General features: G+C 51.6%; 1 protein-coding gene across 4 annotated transcripts in view; it reads right to left on the bottom strand.

Annotated features, from left to right (window-relative positions):
* Positions 1 to 14,246, bottom strand: part of TRAPPC8 (trafficking protein particle complex subunit 8) — a 1,467,367-nt gene that overhangs the window by 64,665 nt on the left and 1,388,456 nt on the right. For all 4 annotated transcript variants that reach the window (XM_078687367.1, XM_078687364.1, XM_078687365.1 and 1 more), the window contains one exon: positions 896 to 985. In XM_078687367.1, the coding sequence (XP_078543493.1) occupies positions 896 to 985 (90 nt within the window). The remainder of the gene's footprint in view (positions 1 to 895; positions 986 to 14,246) is intronic.

Here is a 14,246-nt window from a genome sequence, read left to right as displayed (position 1 = left end):
CCATCCTAAACGGCCTCTATCCTTCGAAAACGACTGCTACTCAAGCAGAGGAACTGGTGGATATTAGTCACAACTTCAGGATTTGCTTCAGTAAATTTAGTCAACATCGGATGCTTAGGAAGGTTTAGGGCCCAAGGCTGGAGCCAGGGACGGACATAGAACCAGTGACATTGGAGGAGGCACAAATGTGGTTCAACTTGTGAGGGCTACAACAAGAGGTTAAGATGACGCTTGGAGCAGGCAGTGGATCTGTGTGACTTTGTCCTAGGTCCATCAACACTAGAAAAAAGCCCACCAGCAGAAGTTAAGACCGGAGGCCTGATGGGTCCTTGGAGCTGGAAGGTGCTTCAGACAGAGGGATCTGAAACTATTTTAAAGCATGACATCCTTGACAGTCTCAATTTGCTTTGATATTGATGATGGCCTGGGGAACTCAGGGTACATTGGCTCAAAATTAGGTGTTGGAGGCTTAAGTCTGATTTTATGAGCGTCAACTGTGTGACCTTTCCCTGGACTTGGAATGTGTGGAGTCAACAAACTTTGGATAAGATTCCTGTGCTTCGTCCTGTCCTCAATTTACCTAACATGGGTGACTGCAACAGGCCTTGCTTCTTGTGCTCCATGAAATATAACTTGGCCTCCCAATCCCTGATGGCCTTTGGGATACAGCAGAATATTAGACTTCATACAAACTAAAATACAGCAAAACAGACACATAATGGCTTGATAATAATTTCTCTACTTTTATCTGTTTATGCAGAAAATGTCCAATACTACAGTTTTTCTCTTTGGTTCTTGTTTGTTGACATCACAACATGTTGATTTCTATAGTAGAGTACAGTACTACAAATAAGTATTCATCTCATTAAACATTACTCTATTTGATCATTGTTACCTTGTTGCTTTATGCCTTAAATCAATGATTACATCAACTTCAGCCTGAGAACAATTTGAAAGTACAAGAGAGACTGGTACTAAGCACCGGCTGCGTAAGAAAAATAAGAATAAAAACAACATTATAAATGGAGACCACTATTTCTAGGCAAGGTTTAACAATTTCCAAACCATTATTCATTTATTTCACAATGAAAGGAGGCATCTGATAACTTAAAATATGAACTCTAATAATAACATTCTTGTTTAACAGGCATCCAAAAACATCCTGATGACAAAGTATATTGCACACAGGTAATAGGTAATAATAGGTTTACAAAACTGGTAGAGATAGAAGTTTCTGTTTTGATGGATTGTATGAGCATATATGAATCAGCATGGCAAAGAGAAACATTTAAGAAACTCATACTATTACCAGTTAAGGGAACACATACGGCATATAAAAGGCACACTATTTACAACAGACTGGGTAGTTAATCATCTTCAAAATGTAGCAGTGTGATTCTGATGAAAGGGGCCGAAGAGGTGGAAGGTTTAGAACGAAGATGTGGCACAGGGTGGTTTAGCTTCTAGCAGAAGATTATCATTGGCCAGACTAAGGTTATGAGTTGGTGCGTAGCATGATAAGGTGCTAGAAACATATCTAGGGGGGCAAGTTAATTGCTTATCTGAATGCTTTCAATAGTCATGCAGGCAATACTCATGAGGCATTTTGCTGTGGGCTGCGGCCATAGGAGGATAGTTTTGAAGGTTCCGGGCCACTGCTGATGTTTCAGTCACTTTCATCAGCTCTACGGGGTTTTTTGCAGCCGCATGAATGGAGCATAAAAGATAGAGTTGTGAAAAAGAGACAGGTGAAGAAAACAGAGAATAGAGAGCATGGAGAGAGATCTGAGAGAGGGAGAGGACAGAAAGAGAGCGAATGAATGGATGGATGAAAGAGGCAGAGAAGGGGAATGACCAGCAGGGAAAATGGCGGGTGCCAATTAATCAGTATTAGCAAAGTGCTGCTAATCACCCGCGAGGGTATCCAAGCGCTGGGTACAGTCAAAAAGCCAGGTGTTGAGGCTCTATTTCTGAATTCCGCCAGCGAAAGTGATGTCCGAAGGTGAAGGAGAAGGCGGTTCCAGGACTTGGCGGTGAGGTAGGAGAAAGACCCTCCCCTGCCGTGGCTTTGGCAGATGAGGGGTATCTGTGCAAGGGAGGCAGGGCGAAGGTCTCTGGATGGTTGGTGGAATGTCAGGTGGTGGTTGATGTATGCTGGTCCTAGGTCATTGAGGGATTTGTAGGCGTGTGTCAATATCTTGAATTTGCATCTTTTCTGGATGGGAAGCCAGTGGAAGTTCCTGAGGTGGGTGGTGATATGGGTCCGTTTGGGCAGTTTAGTGTGAGTTTGGCCGCTGAATTCTGATTCGTCTGGAATCTCCTGATAAGTTCTGTGGTGGTGGTTCCTGCGTACAGTGTGTTGCCATAGTCCAGCTGGGTGCTAATAAGGGCTGGAGTGACTCTCTTCCTCGTTCCGATGGGGAGTCATTTAAAGATCCTTCGTAGCATGTGGAGTGTGTGGAAGCAGGAGGAGGAGGCTGCACTGATCTGCCGTTTCATGGTGAGCTTGCCGTCCAGGATGATGCCGCGGTTGCAGGTGTGGTCGGTCGGTGTGGGAGTGGGTCTGAGTTCGGCAGGCACCAGGTGGCGTTCCAAGGGGAGGTGCTGTTGCTGAAGATCAGCACTTTGGTCTTGTCAGCTTCAGGCAGTTGGCCTTCATCCAGTCAGCGACATTATTCATGCAGTTGTGGAAGTTGGTCTTCGTGGTGGGGGGGGGGTCTGCTGAGAGCAAGAAAGTGAGTTGGAGGTCGGTGGCGTAGGATATGATGTTGAGATCAAGGGGTTTGACTATGACTGGGATGCGTTTCCCTGAGCTCTGGGAAAAAGAGCCTTCCAGAGAAAACAAACACCAATGCAGATAGCATCCGGAAAGAGCACAAAGCTCTGAAAGTGGGCATGCAGAGGAGTGTCTGGAATGCGGGTTGTGCTATTTTAACCCAGTACGAAGCAGAAACTGGAGCTGGTAGAGAAGCCACAGAGCATAGTCAAGATGGTGCCATGTTGATCAAGAAAAAGAGGAGTGTGGAGGCTGTGAAGGGCTGAAACGGGTTGAGGAGTGAAAGGCAGGAAACGCCCATTGCGATCTGCCTATCTCCTCAGCCCCCAGGTGGAGAACAGAAATTGGTGAGGATGCTGACCGCCCTCCTTCATACCCATCAGAAAAAGCAATGCTGGCAATGAAGGCCCTAGAAAAGGATGATTCATTAATTGCAAGTAGGGCTGAGATAAACATTGTAAATGAAAGTCAAGATCAGTGATGACTGGGTGAAGGCCCATTGCAGGTATTGGGGACAGCTGCAAGGGGTTAAGGAACATAAGATTGTGAGAAGGTAAGATGGAACAGACTAGGTAAGGGATAAGAAATGCTACACAGATATATCACAATGAATATTAACTGTGAAGACATAAGGTAATACCTGGGGGAGGAGGCGAGTGAAGCTTCTAGAATCTTTGAGAAGAGATTTAGTGAGATATTGAGAGTAGAGATCATTATAAGGTGACAGGTTAAAGACATACCATGGAGCTGAAAGGCTGAGGTGCCTGCCACGCGGTGAAGAGATTCACAGAAACTCCCATTTCTCTATGGGAGCTTGTGCTGCAGCCGCTTTACCGCCGCAGCACATGCTCCCATAGAGAAATGGGAGTATGTGACCGCACCATGTGCGGTCGCATTGTAAAAGCGATGTCGGAACCACCGACCGGAGGTCAGTCGGTCCCATCCGCCCGACAACGTAATGTGGTCCAAAGTTTTAGGTCGCAAAAATACTATCACATATTAACAACAGGAGCAAGAAGATTATTGCAAATAACTCTATTACAATATGTGAATCACAGACAAAGACTCCCATGGAGTTTCAATAACAAAATATCCCTATAAGGGATACTAAATTTCATTAATTTTATATATCTTAAGACAAATTAATGAACACTTGACAGAGTGGTAACTAATCTCCCCAATGTGAGTCTTTAATTCATAAGCTAAGCGATCCCGGTTCAGCATGTATATATCTTTTTATGTGTAACTGCTTACTAAGCATACAAAAGATGCTCTACACAAAGCATAGCACAAACCATAATGGTCATCAACTCTTGAGCATAAACCCTTCTTCAGAATAAGGAAACATATCTGTGTGACCTTTGTATCAGGCAGCAACCTATTAAAGATCAAAAATAAATAAAAACATGAAAAGCTGTCATCGACAGACCCAAAGTAGAAAGTTACCACTTCTACATCTAATAGTAATTAGAAATAAAGAAAGCCTATCGTAGGCTAGTAGGTAACAACTTAAACGAAAAAGACTCTTTGGGAGGAGCCTAACCGGAGACCAAGATGGCCGCGTAGGGAATCGGCTCCGCTGGCCGCCGTTCCCCACTGATACATCCTGCATCCTATCCTGGGCCCGCACCCCACTCCCTGACTCGGGACTAAAAGCGACGCCCCGTGGTGCTATCCTGGGTCAATCCGTGACCGGACGGCGAAGAAGCACCGCCCGTAAGATCGGGGCCTAGTCCGGCCCGGAAGCCGGGACCTTTCGTAATTGCGTGGCCGCTCCGGAAGACACAAACAGCGGGGGCCGCGGACCGGCTATCATCGGCCCGACCCGGAGCGCAGGAGCCTGATCCTGGGCCCATCGGTGAGCCGCATCGTCCTGCTAAGTGCAACTGAGGTGGTCGGAGTGAGCACAGGCAATTGCGGGGCGCCGGCCTGGCTCGGGTGACGACACAACGGAGGTATACAGCGCCACGGTCGCTCAGAGACACACGCAAGTGGAGCCGTGGATTGCCTGGTGCTGGCCTGGTCATCGGAATATCCTTGGGGCAATAGGTGAGCCCGCTGTGTGCAGTGAAGCGGTGAAGTGAAGGAGGAGGGATGCTGATACAGAGCATCGGGCCTGCCTGACACTGAGAACCACAAGGAGCGATGTTGCCTGGGGAGACTTGGCGGCTGTGTCGCCCCGCTGCGGCTCGTGAGTGATGGCAGATACGCTTGTGGCCATATAACGCAGGGAACTGTCCAGGCCGACGCGGGAAAGCCCACCTGGAGGTTTTACGTTGACTGGGGCTGGTCAGAGGTGGCGCGGGAGGGGCCTGCGTAGTGCCCACTGGCGGCGTTGCTGCTGGGTGAAAGAGGGTGCACCGTTGAGGAGGTGTGCACTGTGTTGTGTGGCACACTCTCCGGCTCGGAAGGAGGGCACCGAGGAAGACTTCTGCCAGGCGGGGCCGCAGTCTAGGGGGTCCCAGAGAGACACATTGGCCATAGACTGTGCGCAGAGGGACGACAGAGGTGCGTTGTGGCGATGCATGCTCTTATAAGAGTTGGTGAAGCATTACTTTCGGGGGGGTAAAGGAGAGAGGTCCTTGGACTGTTTTTCACCCTTCCTGGAGCGACAGAACTTGTAGGGGGTATTTTGACTGGCTGACCGGACATGATCTAGTGGAGGCACGGGGAGAACGAGACCATAGACGGCCCATCAAGAGTAGGTGGCCAATCTACGATTCTGACCTTGGTGTGGAATACAACTAGGCTAGGCTCCGTGGAAACAGGTGGCAAGAAGGCGACGAAACCAGAGGTGGATAAACCTCTTCCTCGGTCCTCCAAGGGGTCTAAGACCATTCAATCGAACAGGCTGGATCGCTATACTTTCCCTAAGGGGCCCCCGGTGGAATCAAGAAAGTCCCCGCCAGAGAGGGAGGAGGTCACTCTTGCCCCCACTGAACCGACATTGATGGATCTCATGGCGGCTATTAATGGAGTCCAGGCGTCCCTGGCCCAGAAATTGGAAGTCCTAGACAATAAGCTAGACACAGTCACGATAGAGATGGGGCTGATACGGGCGAACCTCTCAAAGGCCATCAAGAAGGTAAAGTAGCTGGAGCTCAAGATGGCCAGCCTGATCGACGATGTGAACCTGCTGCAGCAAGAAGTGCAGGGCCTCAAGGGTCCTCACGGATCACAAGCTGGATGACTATGAAGGCAGGGCCAGGCGTAACAACGTCCGAATTCTTGGGGTGCCCGAGAAATCAGAAGGACAAACACCAGATCTGTTTGTCGAAGATATTGTTCTCAATCACCTCAAACCTAAAGGCCTTAGTAATTTCTTTACGGTCGAGCGGGCACAGAGTCCCCGGGGGTAGGCCAAATCTGGGGGTGCCCCCACGCCCTATGATAGCGAGGGTCCTGAATTTTCGTGATAGGGACGTGATTCTACAGGCGGCGCGAACTGGGCCATCCTTGAAATATGAAAATGCAACCTTCTCCTTCTTCCCAGACTTCACTCAAATGGTACAGAAGCAGCGTCAGGGCTTTTTATCGGTGAAGAGGAAATTGAGAGACAAGGGTCTCAAATATGCCATGATGTTTCCAGACCGTCTCCGGGTGGAACTCAACGGGATGGCCTGGTTTTTCGACAACCCTGAGGTGGTAGCGGACAGGCTGGACAGTACACATGCGACTGAGGTGGAGAGCCGAGATCGAAGCGAAACGGAAGAACAAGGCGTCTGCTGGGGTTAAACAGCAGTATGTTCTGAGGGGGGGGTGGGGCTGGTATGTAACTGTTCCCCTAATTTGCCAAATCGGTATAGATATCACTGTGGTTTGAGCTTGAGAGGGGTAGCGGTGGGGGACGGGGGGTTTGGCGGGTTTGTTCGGGCCCTCCTCTATTTTCTAGTTAGTTGTAGATCAGAGTTGGGTCGACAGGCACACTGCTAGTTGGGGATGAGCGTAAGCTGCATACAGGGGTGCAGGGTGGGGGGGTCGAAGGGTGGTTTTTTTTTTGCAATCGAGATTTTACTATGTGACAAGTTATCTGCAATTTGTTCTTGGTTTTTCACAGCATCAGGTGACCTTGACATCATATACCATCACAATGTCTACTGGTAGACAGGGATTGGGGACATCCACGCTCAGTTGGAATGTGAATGGGCTAGGGGACAAGATAAAGAGGGGGATGGTCAGTCAATTCATCAGGAGACACTCCCCAGATGTGGTGTTGCTACAGGAGACACACTTGGTCGGTAATCAGTGTAGTGTATAGCGCTGCATAGGGGGGGCTATAAGCTTGTGGCACACGCCGGATTCACTACGGGGTCTAGGGGGCAGGTATCCTAGTGAGAAATTCCTTCTCATGGACTGTTCAGGCCACATGGGCTGATAAACGAGGTAGATACAGTGGCATTTAGGGGTTGTGGGAAGGGAGAACTATCACTTTCTTGTCAGTGTATGTTCCGCCGGGTCTGCAGACGGACACCTTCCGGGACCTGTGCGCGATTTTAATTAACTTTGCCTGTGGGGCTGCTGATTGTGGGTGGTGACTTTAATGCAGTAATGGATGGTGAAATGGATAGACACCCATCTCGACTTCTGATGCCGTCCCAGAGGTGGTTGTCAGACTTTGTAGAAACAACTGTGCTTACGGATGGGTGGCGACTGAGGAACCCAGGCGAAATGCACTACACTAACGCCTCTGCTGCGCACCACTCCTTATCAAGGATAGACTATGTCTTGGTGCCAAAGTCACAAACCGCGTGGATCCGGGAGGTGCGACACGTTGGCAGGGAAATTTCTGATCACTCCCCAGTCTGGCTTCGAGTGGAGATGGGATAGAGAGATGTGGGCAGGATTCCACCCATAAATGCCTGGCAATTAAGAGACCCAGACACTAAAAAGGAAGTGATACAAGTCACGGAACGGTACTTCCAAGAGAATGAGGTAACAGTTGAGTCGGCAGAGTCCCTATGGGAGGCGTATAAGACAGTCTTTAGAGGGGAGGTTTTATCATTGGTTTCCGGGAAGAGGAGGAAGAGCCGGGCAGAAGTAGACAGAGTGGAGGCAGAATTAACGACTATGGAGCGGGAAATGTAGAGGGTTGCCACTCCTGAGGGGTTGCACCGCTTTAATCTCCTCCGAGATGAATACAGGAACATGGCTCGAGAGAGAGCTAAAGTGCAGCATGCGGACACCCAGAGCAGGGTCTATGAACATGGTGACAAAGCAGGGGAACCGACTGAGTGGCTGGAGAAAGGGGAGTGGGCGTCGAGGTAGGGGTCAGAGTTGCAGATAGAAGGATTAGGCAGAGTGACCGACCCGCAATTGATTGTAGATGAGTTCTCGGCTTATGATAAATTAGTGTATACGTCTGCTGGCACCTATTCGGAGGCAGATAATGCGGATATGGTACGGGATATTCAAATGCCCGTACTGTCGGAAGAGGATAGGAAATTCCTTGACTCCCCCCTTCACAAACGACGAAGTGGCGCAGGCTATCAGGGGGGTCCATTCCGGGAAGACCTCTGGCCCAAACGGAATCTCTGTTGAACTGTATAAACTTAATGCGAACAAATTAGCGCCGTTTCTCCGGGCCATGTTTGTTGAGAGCAAAGAAAAGGGACAGCTCCCGTACGATCAACGAGTCGCAAATAATATTGTTATTCATAAAGAAGGCAAGCCCAAGACAGCGCGTTCATCTTACCGGCCAATCTCGCTACTAAACGCCGAACCTAAAGTGCTGGCAAAACTGCTGGCCACCAGACTGGTCAAGGTCATTACTACTCAAATCCATCCAGATCAGTCTGGCTTTATGCCGCGCCAAAATACTGCCCTTAATGTGCGGAGGCTGCACGGGATCCTGGGTGGCGCGTCGAGCATACACGAGCCGCCGGTCCTGTTGTCATTGGATGCGACCATGGCCTTTGATAGGGTTGAGTGGCCCTATTTATTCGCAGTCCTGGTAAAGTTGGGCATTGGCCACAAGTTCATAGGTTGGGTCCGCCTCTTGTATACAGGCCCACTTGCCAGGGTTGTGGTAAATAACCATAAATCAGCTGATTTCCCCTTGGATAGGGGTACGCGTCAGGGGTGTCCTCTGTCCCCATTATTATTTGCATTGGCGCTTGAGCCACTGGCGGCATGGGTCCGTTGGGACCGATCGATCAGAGGATTGCGTTTGACGCCAGAGTGGGAAGATAAGATCTCGCTATACGCAGATGACATTCTGCTTTATCTCATTACTCCCAGGGAATCCTGGATTAGTTTCCTGGATGTCCTGGCCATATTTGGGTGGTACTCTGGCTTCGCCATTAATTGGATGAAATTGGTGCTTTTTGTAATCAGCGGAGACCCCCCGGTCATTCCAGGCTCATGCCCGGTACGAGTTGAACCGGTGGGATTTCGCTACCTGGGCATATATGTGACTATTGACCCGAAGTTGAGATATGATAAGAATCTGGGTCCTCCTCTGGCTAGATTTCGTAGGGATGTGGTAAGATCGAAGTCGTTACTGCTCTCCTTGCTGGGTAGAGCAGTGTTGTTTAAAATGATGGCCCTTCCCGCTTCTTATATGCGCTCCAAAACACGATGGACCCGGTGCCCTCCTCATATTTCACAGAAATAGAGTCCCCCATCGACAGCTCCTTTGGGAAGTCAGACCACGCATAGCTTTCTGCAAGCTTACTCTTCCCTGGTACGACGGAGGGATCGGACTGCCGGACCTCCGGAAATACTACTGGGCCTCTCAGCTAGCGGTGATCAACCACGCTGTCTACGGGTCTCCTCTTGACCCCGGATATGCGATGGACCGCGGTCAGATGGTGGGGGGGGGGGGGGCGGACTATACTAAGGCACTGTATGCTAGGAGCGGCCGGTTTCCCCTTGTCGGGCCAGCGGCACACTCGGTCCATGTGTGGCACGCTGCTACTCGATTCCGCAGATGGGAAGGGAGACTTACTCTGGCGACTCCGTTGTGGAGCTCAGAGAGATTGTGCAGCTTGTGGAAAACTAAGGGATTTGACAGATGGGACCGCATCGGGATCTCACAGATTAAGGACATTTGGGGGAAAGATGAGCTCCATAGATTTGATGCCCTGAAGTCTAAATACCATCTGCAGGAGAGTGAGCGCTACCGTTACATCCAGGTCAGACATGCCCTACTAGCGAATGTCGTGTAAATCACCATGGGGTGACCAAGTATCCCTCAGAACCTGGGCAATACAATTAAATATAGACAGTGGTTCTGTTGGGTATGCAACCCGATTACTTCAAAATATGCATTATTTCATCTCAATTCACAATAGTCTTAATTACTTAAGACTGTGCTCCAAGAAAGGAGCTCGCTCACAACGCAAATCCAATATCACACGAGTTCAGGTAACCAATTATTTTTAATCTATGAATTTCATTCCTCATTCATAAATAACCCTGTTTACACATGATTTATTTACAATTTACAAGAACCGGCGCAGATTAAAAAGTGAATATAATGTGACATCATGTGAAAATAGTGACATTCAAACGTGCTTATGTACAAGTGAGTGAAAGAGAGGGGAGAGGGGGCAGAAAAGGCTTATTTGGTGAGTTACAGTTGGGAATTGTAATTAACCCAGTAATCCATTCAATTGGGTTATCATTAGAACTGGGTATTCAACTGATCCAATGTTTTCAATATCGTCGACGTTTCGACCCTGTGGGACGCCTTAGTTGAGGGTCTAGCGCGGGTCTTCTTCAGGACAAGGGGCAGTGGTATAGCGCCTGTGGGTTAGAGGGGTAAGGAGTGAGTTTATCAGAAAGGATTTGCAGGAGCAGTGTAGACAAAGAGTGACATTCATTTCACTCGTGCACTCACCTATGGGTCTCCGTAGGATAGACCCCAAGTGGTTGTAGAAATTATTTCAGGTGTAGGTTACTTGTATAACTGTTGGGTTAATGATGGACATTAGTACATGTCCAAGGAATTACACCGTTATTTCTGCTTGAGGCGAACATCTCACACACAGACTGATGAATGAATGCTCATCAGTCTGTGTGAGATGTTCGCCTCAAGCAGATACATCTGATAGCGACTACTAGCCGCAGAATCCTTCACGTAGAATAGATACCCTAGCCATACCCAAGGGGAAGGGAGGGTCTGCGAGAGGACCCCACCCGCCTGGTCATAACAGAGGGTCCCATGGGGCCGAGTCCCAAGACAGGACGAGGAGCCCCGTCCCTCCAGGCAAGGGGAAAGCCCGCCAGCAGAAGACCAACAACCCCAAAGGAGATGCGGAAAAAAGAAGAGAAGAGGTAGCCTGTCCTTACTCAGCAGAGAAAACAAGGCAAGGCGAAAGGAGGCCAAGCACCCCATGCCCATATAAGGCAACAAAATCTCCGCCCAAGGCCAAGGCAAGGAAGAGGAGCACCGAAGGAGAAGAGCAACCTAGATACTCCCAGGAGAAGAGGCAGAGCAAAGGCAAGCCCAGACAGAACGGCGCTGTCCGCAATAAGCAGGCGGAAGTCGAAAGGGCAGCTCAAGGTCACCCAGGAAGAACCGTCCAACGCCCCAGAAGGACAGACTGCGCCCGCAAGAGGGACAAGAAGTAAGGGACCATCTCCTCCCACAGGGAGAAGAGGCAGAACTGAGTGCAAGGCCCACTGGAAGAAGCAGACAAGGCAAGGATAACAGTCCCCTAAAGCCCCAAGAAGGCACAATGGTACAGAAAAACAACAGGTCGGCACCGGCAAGCTCAGCCAGACGGCGAGGGCACCACAGAACAAAGTACTTAGAGCACGCCAGACGCCAACCGAAGACAGAGAGCAGGAAGGCGAAGAAGAGTCCGGACACACCCCAGGGAGGAGACCGCACCCACGGCCCAAAAGGAAGTGGAACCGGACAGAACCATAACGCCAGGCCACGGACAGCAGGCCAGACCAGGCAAACAGAGCAGCGACCCCAGAAAAGAACACCCTGGGGCACAACTCAAGCTAATCCAAGCCATCAGCAAGAAGATTGCATCTGCAACATACCCATACGTCACGGAGAGCAGAAGCCTGCAGGCGACCACAGATCCCCAGCACATGACAGGGCTATATAACAGCCACCACTACCCCACATAGGGCATGTCATGTCCCAAGACATGGGAACCTATTAGGAAAAAACGTCCGCAGCAGAGGACAACAGAAAAGACATGCAGCAAAACCCCGCAAAAGGCTTATCAAGCAGCCAAAGAGGAAAAACACAGAAAGCCCAGTCTCAGGGCCAGTATGGTGTAGAAAACCCAAAGCAAAAACACACAGTCAAGAAGGGCCGGCCAGCAGCCAACAGAACCACAGTCCCAACAAGGAGGACTTGAGTGGCCACGTAGTACACAGAACAGTCAACTGGGGCGACTTGCCCCAACGGAAGAACACCTCCAAGAACCAGGTCAACTCACAGGTCACTGAGGGGGAGAAGAAATGGGAGGCGGAGGAGGACGGGGGAGGACGAAGCCCCGCCAAGAACCTCTGGATGGCTGAGTCCGCAGGGGCAGGGAACAAAAGAGCACCATTGAAAGGAAGGTCCACCAGCCGTTCTCGAACGTTCTCCAGGAACACACTGTCCCGAAGCCAGGCATGGCGTCGACGGGCAACCAAAGAAGCCATGGCATGACCCTGCACATCCGAGATGTCCAGAGCGGAGCAAAGAATAAATGCCACCAGCTCCCGGCCATCCAACACATGGTGTCTCAAATCAACACAGGCACCCTCCTAAGAAGCTGTAGACATAAGGGACTCTGCCGAGTCACACAAGCAAGAAGAGGCCCTAGCCAAAACACACAGCGTGTTGAGGCCCGCAGAGCCGCACTAGATGAGGCAAACATATTGCGCCCCAGGAGTCCAGCCAGCGGGTCTCCCGTGACGGGGGAGACAACAGCGGTGGCAGAGAAGGAAAGGCATTCTGCAAAAGGGGATGTCTGGAAGAGGGGTGGAGAGAAAGACACACCAAATGTGCCGGATGGTGGTGGTGCAGAAGGTGGTGGGGCACCGGGTCCCCCATGGCGAAACGGCCCCAAGTCACCAAGAGAGAAGAATGGAGTGAACCCTCGAAGGGAAGCAACAGCTCCCTACCACCAGAGCCCTGATGCAGAACATCCAGAAGATGATCGGCGGGGAAATGGGTAGCTGGATCACCCATGCGCAAAATTCCCACAGCAGTGGAAACAGAGCGAGCGAAGGCCCCCCGCCGCCTCTGCAGGGCGCTGCGGATGGGAAAGCAGCTCCTTGGTAGGTGACGGCTGCAAGCTAAGGCGGTCATCCCCCAAGCCAACCGGAGGAAGGAAGGGCCAGGTCCGGAAAGAAGGAAGAGGGACCGAGGAGTGGGGACCTGCAGCTGCTCAAGACCGCGGCCTCGGAGACGGCGAGGAGCCGTCCTTAGACGACGTCGGGGAAAAGTCACGCCGGCGAGGCCGGTCTCCGGCGAGGTTGAAACCAGCAAGCACCAAACCTCTGGAGAAGAGGCGTCCGCAGACAAATCAACGACCCGACATCGCCTGGCGCCGTAGAGTCCACAATTTGAGACAGGGCATCGTCATCGTCCGGGGGAAAAGCCAGGGCGGCCTCCGTCACGGCGCACGGTGCAGGAGACCGGAGCTGGGCCAAAGCCGGGGCGGCGCCGGAAAGGCGCCGACCTGACCTCCGACGAGGCAGCCGCCTGCGTGGAGGGATGAGAGGGACCTGGGGAGGGACGAGGAGTCCCCTGCCAGCCTCCACCTGTGATGGGACAAGAGGGGCCCCTCCGCCGACCCCTGTGGCGCCGCCAGGGCCAGCAGCCACCGAAGCGATGTTACCTCGGCCTCGGACAAGACCGCTGCCTGTCCAGAGGACCGAGAGGGGCTCAGGGTGTGTCCCGAGCCCTGGCGCCCTCCCACGACACCACAGGGACTCCCGCGGGAGTTTGCGGCGAAGCAGAGGCGCTGTGGTACGAAGGAGGGACCCGCGAAGGGCCGCACCCCAACGGCACCACCTGGATCCGAGCTAGTCGGCGCCTGGGTCGGATCCGCCGGCGATGCCACGGAGGGCCCTGCACACTGCAAGGGATCCGCTGACGTCCCAGGAGGGTAAGGAGGAGGAGGAGAAGCCATCGAGGCCTGCAAAGCCGCCGCATATGTCTCCAGCTGGGTTCTAGTCGCCCCCACACCGGGAAACGGCGGAAAAGGGGACGACACGCGGGGCCGCACCACCCGCGGAGAACCACGCCCCCAACAGGCCGGGAACCAATCCTCGGAGACAAACTGCGACACTTACCGACAGGTGGGCAACGCTCATGCAACCTGGGAGGACGATGTTGATGAGGGAGGCAGCGGTTTCGGGAAACCTCCGCAGGGGCTGGGCGAGATGACGACGCCGACCTGGAAATGCGGGCTGAGAGAAGTTTCATCCGGAGCTCCCGCCGGGACTTCGGTTTCATCTGCTGGCATGCCTCACAATCAGTGGGGTTGTGGTTTTCCCCTAAACACCACAT

The sequence above is a fragment of the Lissotriton helveticus genome, chromosome 4_1 (genome assembly GCF_964261635.1).
Source record: "Lissotriton helveticus chromosome 4_1, aLisHel1.1, whole genome shotgun sequence".
Classification (NCBI taxonomy): domain Eukaryota; kingdom Metazoa; phylum Chordata; class Amphibia; order Caudata; family Salamandridae; genus Lissotriton; species Lissotriton helveticus.
Note: the sequence above shows the minus strand (reverse complement) of the source record. Positions and strands in the feature narration are given on the sequence as shown.